We start from the raw sequence: 7,149 nt of genomic DNA, 5'->3' as shown, positions 1-7,149 counted from the left end.
TTCCAGCATCGCTGGTGCCCACCCGGCCTTGGCACTCGCCTTCGTCCATGGTTGCTGTACGGGGCCATGATCGGTCGAGTTATCTTTACTGCATTAATCACGGTCGTAAGCCAGGCCTTGACGCACCCAGACGATCTGCCGTTGAGAACGAACTGTCCGGCATATGCTTCGGAACCACCCGACCGGCGGGCTACCTGCGCAGTGTTCGCACTTTTGTGAGCGAGAGGCGCTGCTCATCACCCCTTGATAGTTCAGCGACGCCTAGCTGCGGTCTGATCCCGATTCAGCGCTGTCGCGCCCCATTCTGTCTTGACTGCTTTTGGAGTGTACATCCGTGCACCACGAAAAACAGGCACCACACCAACTGGCAAAGCTGTTGAGCGACCCTCAGCTCATTTCGAGTTACAGGTCGAGACCACGACACTACCAAGTACGTCTGCTTAGCTCGCAAGCTACCAGAGGCAACTTAGATCCATGAGAGCACGCGATGCGGCGGTGGCAGGCACAGTAACTAGTATAGCTCAAGACATGCCACCTCGAGGCAAGACAAGAGAGAAAGGCAAGGGGCTCCAACCTGTACATGGTATGCCCCCCCCCCTGACCAGATGCGCAGCGGGCTGCTGTTGTTATGATTGGCCCTGCTTGAAGGCTGCAGCACTTGGAAACCTAAGCCCTGCCCGGGGCATTTCCCCTGCGGAGATCGTGGGTTCAGACGACCATCTAACGCCATGATCTGCGACGGTCCCAACCTGATGCACAGGGATGCTTCTTAGGCGACCGGCAATCAGCAAGCGCTCAGATACCTTGCGCTCCGTACCTAGGGTTTGTACTGACCTCCTTCCACCTCCTTTCTTGTCCCCATCCACCCCCTTCTCAACCCCCACCATCATCGCAAGACGTCTCCCCTTCTGTCACACCTTCTCAGGTCTTGCGATGGCCCCTGTCCTTGCTTCAAGCCAGCGCGAGCCCCCCTCTCACAGCACAAGAGCGCGCATCCGGGGGCTTGTTTTTTCTTCCTCTGGGCCCAGCCGGCGCCCAAGCCGACTGTGGGGAAGACCAAACATTCACAACCCCTGCCTACAACGCATGATACCCAGCATCCCTCGCGATGCCACAAGTGGAAACTCTGATCAGATACTGGGCTAAAAGATGTGGCTTGCACAGTGATCATGCTGGCTCCCGTTGGGAGCCTCTCCACCCCCTCCCCTCCCGCCACCCGCCTTGCTCCGATCCAGTACCTGCGACCGCAGCAGGTACTGGTGGTTGTTGTCGCTGTGGCTCTGACTCTGCCTTTGCTCGAACTTGGGGCTAATTCTGGTGGATGGACGGACCATGAAGCTTGGGACCGAGCCATGACAAGGCCTTCTTCCCAGATCCTGGTACCCTCAAAGCCCAGACGCCCACCCTTCCAAACTCCAAACAAGTATCGTCTTCAGTTCTTACCATCACTTCATGCGATTGCAGCACAGCCTTACTCTTCTCTCTGAGCTGCTGTCTCTGTATCCCCGACGTTGCCTGTCCTTGGCCGATCATCCTATCTTTGTTTCCCAGTTCTCATGTACCTCTTGAAGCTTGCCCTTTGTTGCCGTTGCTCGCCGCTCTTGCCCTCTTGAAGCCTCAAAGCCCTCGGTCTGCACCTGCAAACGTTCCTCGTACAAGTACATGACGCACCTATCACCAGACGCTGGAACCATCCCGCTGTGGTCACTTCTTCATCCCTCTGAAAGCTCTTGACTCGAGCGCACATACAGGCCGCGCGCAACGACCGTCGAACGAAACAGCAAAACCAGCCCTAACTCTCAGCATTCGCCCGTGGCAGCCCGCTCACGTTCGACCATACCCTCAGCTGAGCTTGAGCTCGACCCACGGAACGAGCTACTACTCGGTTCTGTTGTTTCTCTCGGTGCTTTGCGGATCCGATCATTGCAAACAACACACGGGCGTCAGAGCCAGACCACGCTCGTAGCTTCAGACGACTCTTCAGCGCCAACTTTGGCCGGCTCACTGGTGTTTCGGCCGTTTCAATCCGTATTGCGGGCTGTCAGTGCGACCTCGATCTCCAAACGACTGGTCCCAACGATTGGACTAATAACCTTATCATCACTTTCTCTGCGTTCCTTCTAGTCTCCGGTTTTTGTTCCTCTGGTCAACTACCCTCCTCTGCCACCTGCATCCTTTCCCCCAGTTATCTACACACTCGTCACACACCCCAGAGCCCCAAGACAGCACATTGATAGCACGGAACCGCCTCCCAAAGACACAACCCATAACCACAACGCCATCAGCCAGAACGCATCGCGACTCGCTGCTGCATTCACACCAAGACACTCTCTCCATCAATGATCCCCTGAACTCTTCTCAAGCAAGAGTTGGCGCACCTGTCACGGCGGATAGGAGCCTTGCCGCCACACACCGGACCACATACGGCCCATCATTGCTGCTCATCACCAACCGTTTTCTCAAGCTGAGCGATGGACGTTACGTCTCTCCTCAACCTGGCTGCAGCAAGACACCCCATCACCCGTACGCTTTCTTTGGAATCTACTTCCACTATCTCTACAACCGACGGATCGTCAGCGGCGCCCACTGCCGTGCAAACGCCCTCCCCTGGGAAGACCACCTCTTCCAGGCGGACCAGCGACAACCACTTGTCTCGTCTGCGCACGCCATGGGATGCGGGCGGCTACTCTCTACCACTGACACTCGACACCAAGAAAGTTTCTGTTCTCTCCAGAAAGCCCAGCATTTACAGCGTCTCTCCCACTGACCAGTCTGCGCCTCAAAACTTGTACGACACCGCCTCGGTCAATCATCATTCAAGGGCCAGCTCCTTGAGCTCTCTCGGGTTCGACATGGCACATTCGGTCAACGTGACTCCAATGACGAGCACGCACCCTGGGCGGTACGCTATTTCCTCTTCCTCCTTGCCCCAGCTTGGGACAAGTAGCCTTCGCCAAGATGGCATGATTCGGGATGTTTGACCGTTCACTGACACTGCTGCCGTATATGTAGGCAACCCAGCGTGAGTGAAGCCGGATCTCAACTTACAGCGAGGTTAGTCTCCCGTTCGCCCCAAAACCAGTCGTGATAACATAGACCGTGTGACTGACTATTGTCCAAGACCCAGATTCTCGCGCGACGACAGCATGCCGGGCGGAATGGGACTGCCCAACTCGCCGAGACATAAGTTTTCGGACAGTCACAGCAGCCTCTCTTCGTACACGTCTTCAACGATGCATTCTGGGTGCCACTCCAGGATCTCATCCATGTCAACTGTCAGCGGCGGCGTGCAGCCCTTCAACTCGTTGCTGAACGATATGCCTTCGTTCGAGACCAAGCTGGGCGAAGCCCAGCAAATGGACTCTGTGCCCCCATCGCTGGAGCTCCGATCCCAGTCTCCGAGAACCGCAACGTCGCCTTCGGCACTGGAAGAGGCGGGGGACAAAGACCCCAGAAGGCCATCCAGCCCATCGGACGCTATTCTGATCACTCGAGGAACAGGAAGCAGCCGGTCAAGCCCGACCGAAGACTTTAGGTGTGTGTCAATTTTTCTTTTCCTTTTCGTCTTTGTTGTCCACAGGCCTTGCTGTATGCTTTGAGTCGAAGTCGACAAGGTCAGAAGAAGGTCAGGTTCACGCCAGCCGTTGCCGTTGCGGTTACCGTTACCATGACGATTTCCTATCTTGCCAACATGTAACTGGGAAGCCCTAAAAGGGAGGAACCCCAACACGGAAGGCACTCTTGACGTTCGCACACGTCAACCGCATTCACCCGGTCTGCCGTTCACCCGCCGACCTCTTCTCTCACAAGTTGAGAATCCCAAACGAAAACGTTCAAGATAGCACCCGCGACCACAGGTGCGGTCTACTTCTTTTGACTTGACTCAACCGACGATATCAGCGACATTTTGATCAGATATCAAGGCCGCCATCAGAAACATAACGTTGCCCGCGGATACCAGCGCTCCTGCCTCGGCAACACCAAGCAGAACCGCATCGCTTCCTCCAGTATCTCAGCCGAATCCGCCACCAGGGGTCGGAGGTGCAATCACGGTTGACGTCCTGCACAAGACGGAAACCACATGATCTATTGTCTCCCATTCATCACGTCCCACGCCTCGAACCTGCCCCCTTTCAGGACCCCACTTCGTGATTCAGCGTTCAGGCTCCAATTCATAGATAGAGAGCATCTGGTTTAGAACGTTGCGAGCAATGCTACTTAGACTGCTTCGTTAACACATTTCACTAACAAACCTTTCACCCCAGCCCACAACACATCACCAAACAAGACACAACCGGGTTCCTGAACCCTCCTCAAGATCAGCTACATACCCGATCACACAAGCGCACCGTCTCAGCCCCTGACTTTGCCGCCCTTTCAGCACCGTCTGGGTTTCAACCTTTCCCACCTGTCTCTGAAGCTCCGGCCTTCGTGCAACAGCAACAAGTCTACACAATGCCTTCTCAGACACAAGCCGCCGCAGGCAACCCAGCCGTGATTCCAGAGATCAAGTGCATGTACATCGAAAATTGTGACACGGGCTCGCAGCCTCGCAAGGCCATTTCTCACATCTTTGGACGAAACAAGCTCTGCACGCGCATGATTCCTCCTCACGTCTGGGTTCACTATTGCCGAAAGCATTATCAGCGGAGCCGTTATCGCAACGGTCATGAGTACGCCAAGCTCCAGATCGATCTGGTCGAGCAGCAGATCGAGCGCGTTCAAGAGTGGAGTGACGCCAACAAGCGAGCCGGTACCTCCGGGGTGGTTACCAGCTGGTCTCTCGCCATTCGCAAGCGAGAGCAGAAGCGTCTTGACGACAAGCAGGAGTCGAGGAAGCGATCGTATCAGGACGAGTCTGAAGACGAGGCTGCCGATGGCGCCGTGATGAACGGCACCGCCGTACCCCAGTGGCTGCTCGACCGTTGTGGCAACAACTACAGTACTGAGACCATCATGAGTGTTGTCCAACAGCTCAAGTCGGAGATTCATGGCAACCACTTGAGTCAGATCCCGGATATCGAGATCCTGCCTGCCATCAGCAGCGATGGCAACGAGGACAAGCCCAAGGCTCAACTCAAGCGCAAGACAAGCGGCGGTACTGGACACAAACGATCCCAATCCATGGGTGTGGCCCTTCGTCACGATATTCATCCTCCTCCCGCCATGGCCCGGCGCATCAGCCAGCCACTCGGTCATTGGGAGGCGGACATGTTCGAGAACCCCGTCGAGAAACGGCAGCGACTTGCGCAGATGGATGCCGGATACTTTGCCGAACGTCACAATATGGTGGGTGTTCCTCGCGCTGCTGAACGCACCGTGCCCAACGTGCGTCGCATGCAGGTCGCTCATCGACCGGCCTTTGGCAACATTCGTGAAAACTATCCCGAGGAGGAATATTACCCAGCAGGGCAGCAGGCCTTTGGCTCTCCGTACATGTATGGCGCTGGCGGCCAGGTTGTTACCACGTCAGGGGGGGCCGCTGGTGGTCCTCTTCCCGCGCCCACCCCTCAACGGCGGCCCAGCCAGTCGATGGCTTCACACCTCGAAGCCAACAGCTCGATGGCCGGCTATCAAGATCCGCGCCGCCCTATTCACCAGCGCTCTCACAGCGAAGTTGGTGCGTTCTACACCGGGTCGTCCAATGCCTATCGTCCCGCTTCTTCCTCGGAGTACCCAGCTCCAGGTTACGGCTACGGTCCCGGTCCTGACTATGACGCCTCGTACAACCCGGGCTTTTCTCGCCGTGAGGAAGACGACATGTTCATCGCCGGACAGCCTGTCAGCCAAGGGATGGGTCAGCCGCCGGCGGGCAATTACTACCAGGACGCCACCGTTCATCGCCAGTATGGCTATGACACCTCGCCCTACCATTCGGGCATGAACGCCACCGCACGCATGGCAGCGCCGCCCGCCACTAAGCATGGCCGTCACCAGAGCAGTCCCAACGTTGTGCGTGGCATGCAGCAGCATCGTGGTGCCCCGAGCCACGCGTATGCAGCTCTGCCAAACATGCCTGCGCGCTTCGAGCAGCCCTACGAGCAGCAGCACCTGGACCAGTCAAGGGTCTCCTACGGCGCGCCCGTAGTCCATCGGCGTCCAGTCATGGAGGACGAGTCGACAAGAGATGCTTACGGTGTTCGTCAGTAGCCTCCTCGTCCACGACGACGTTCACTGGCGTCAGTTCGCGGTGTGCGTATAGGGGAAGGAAGCGTTGGGGTGCAACATGGGACATGAGAATGAGCACGCCCTGGTATCGGCGTGATTAAATAGAGGCGACTTCAGCATGAGCTGCACGCCAGCTCCAGGGCTCATTATTTTCTACTCGCTGGCAACTTGCGTGGAACACGGTACGGAGTGGAGTGGCTCCTCATGACGACGAACGATGACAGGCATGGCACAAGCGAAAGGGCCGGCGAATCAGGGTCACACAGGACTCAAGCCCTTCAATCTTTTTGTTTCTCGTTTCTTTTCATAATTTGCGTTTGCGGGTTCCGTTCAGGCAACCGGCGTTGGACCCAAGGTGAACGGCGGGCCGAACATGGATCGGGGGGGGCGTTGGGTAGGATCACGGGTGACCAGGCGAGCGGAGGAGATACAGAGGAACGAAGTTGACCGAGGTGACGCAAGGAAAGCCTGGTCTTGCACACCGAGGGACTCATTCATCTTGTTTCTCTGGTTGCGCAGTGCGATCATTTTACTCGTTGCAGCCTCGGTCGCCCTTTTCTATGTATGTCGGTCATTCTAGCACAAAAGGCTTCGCCAGCCCCAACCTCACTCTCACTCTCTCATCGCCGAGACAGAGAAGAGGGTTTTATCTACAATATGCTTTTCCACTTGCCCTGCCCTGTGCTCTGCCGCGTGACCGTGGTGCCTGCTCGTGCTGCTACGACGATTCCCTAATCATGACGGCGCCGCCCGTCCAGTCGGCGAGTCGGCCCTCGTTGGCCCTGTCCACCTCGCGGAAGCCAAAGCGGTCGTAAAAGGGCTCGACGCCCTCGAGCCCGATGAGCCAACAAGCCGCCCCCTCCGGGTCGACAACGCGGCTCAGCGCATCCCGCACAAGCCAGCTGCCGGCGCCCTGGCCCTGGACGGCCGGATCCACAGCCAGCGTCGACAGGTACCAGGCGTCGCGCGGCTCGGGGGCCG

General features: G+C 57.2%; 3 protein-coding genes across 3 annotated transcripts in view; 1 reads left to right on the top strand and 2 right to left on the bottom strand.

Annotated features, from left to right (window-relative positions):
- Window positions 1-3,146: 3,146 nt before the first annotated feature.
- On the top strand, window positions 3,147-6,150 carry VDAG_00120 (ORP1 protein; the record flags this gene model as incomplete). Its single annotated transcript, XM_009651497.1, has 2 exons — window positions 3,147-3,535; window positions 4,266-6,150. The coding sequence occupies 2 exons, from the start codon at window positions 3,147-3,149 to the stop codon at window positions 6,148-6,150; spliced, it is 2,274 nt and encodes a 757-aa protein (XP_009649792.1).
- Window positions 6,151-6,498: 348 nt separating this feature from the next.
- VDAG_00119 (uncharacterized protein) lies at window positions 6,499-6,840 on the bottom strand (the record flags this gene model as incomplete). Its single annotated transcript, XM_009651496.1, has 1 exon — window positions 6,499-6,840. Exon 1 carries the CDS (start codon window positions 6,694-6,696, stop codon window positions 6,499-6,501), a length of 198 nt encoding a protein of 65 aa, XP_009649791.1. The 5' UTR covers window positions 6,697-6,840.
- A 46-nt stretch (window positions 6,841-6,886) lies between these two features.
- Window positions 6,887-7,149, bottom strand: part of VDAG_00118 (uncharacterized protein) — a gene marked incomplete at both ends in the record, with an annotated part of 976 nt that continues 713 nt past the window's right edge. The window contains one exon of the mRNA XM_009651495.1: window positions 6,887-7,087. Within this exon, the coding sequence (XP_009649790.1) occupies window positions 6,887-7,087 (201 nt within the window). The remainder of the gene's footprint in view (window positions 7,088-7,149) is intronic.

Source organism: Verticillium dahliae, genomic scaffold (genome assembly GCF_000150675.1).
Source record: "Verticillium dahliae VdLs.17 supercont1.1 genomic scaffold, whole genome shotgun sequence".
Lineage (NCBI taxonomy): Eukaryota > Fungi > Ascomycota > Sordariomycetes > Glomerellales > Plectosphaerellaceae > Verticillium > Verticillium dahliae.
The sequence above is the reverse complement of the archived record's forward strand: the minus strand, read 5'-3'. Positions and strand labels throughout refer to the sequence as shown.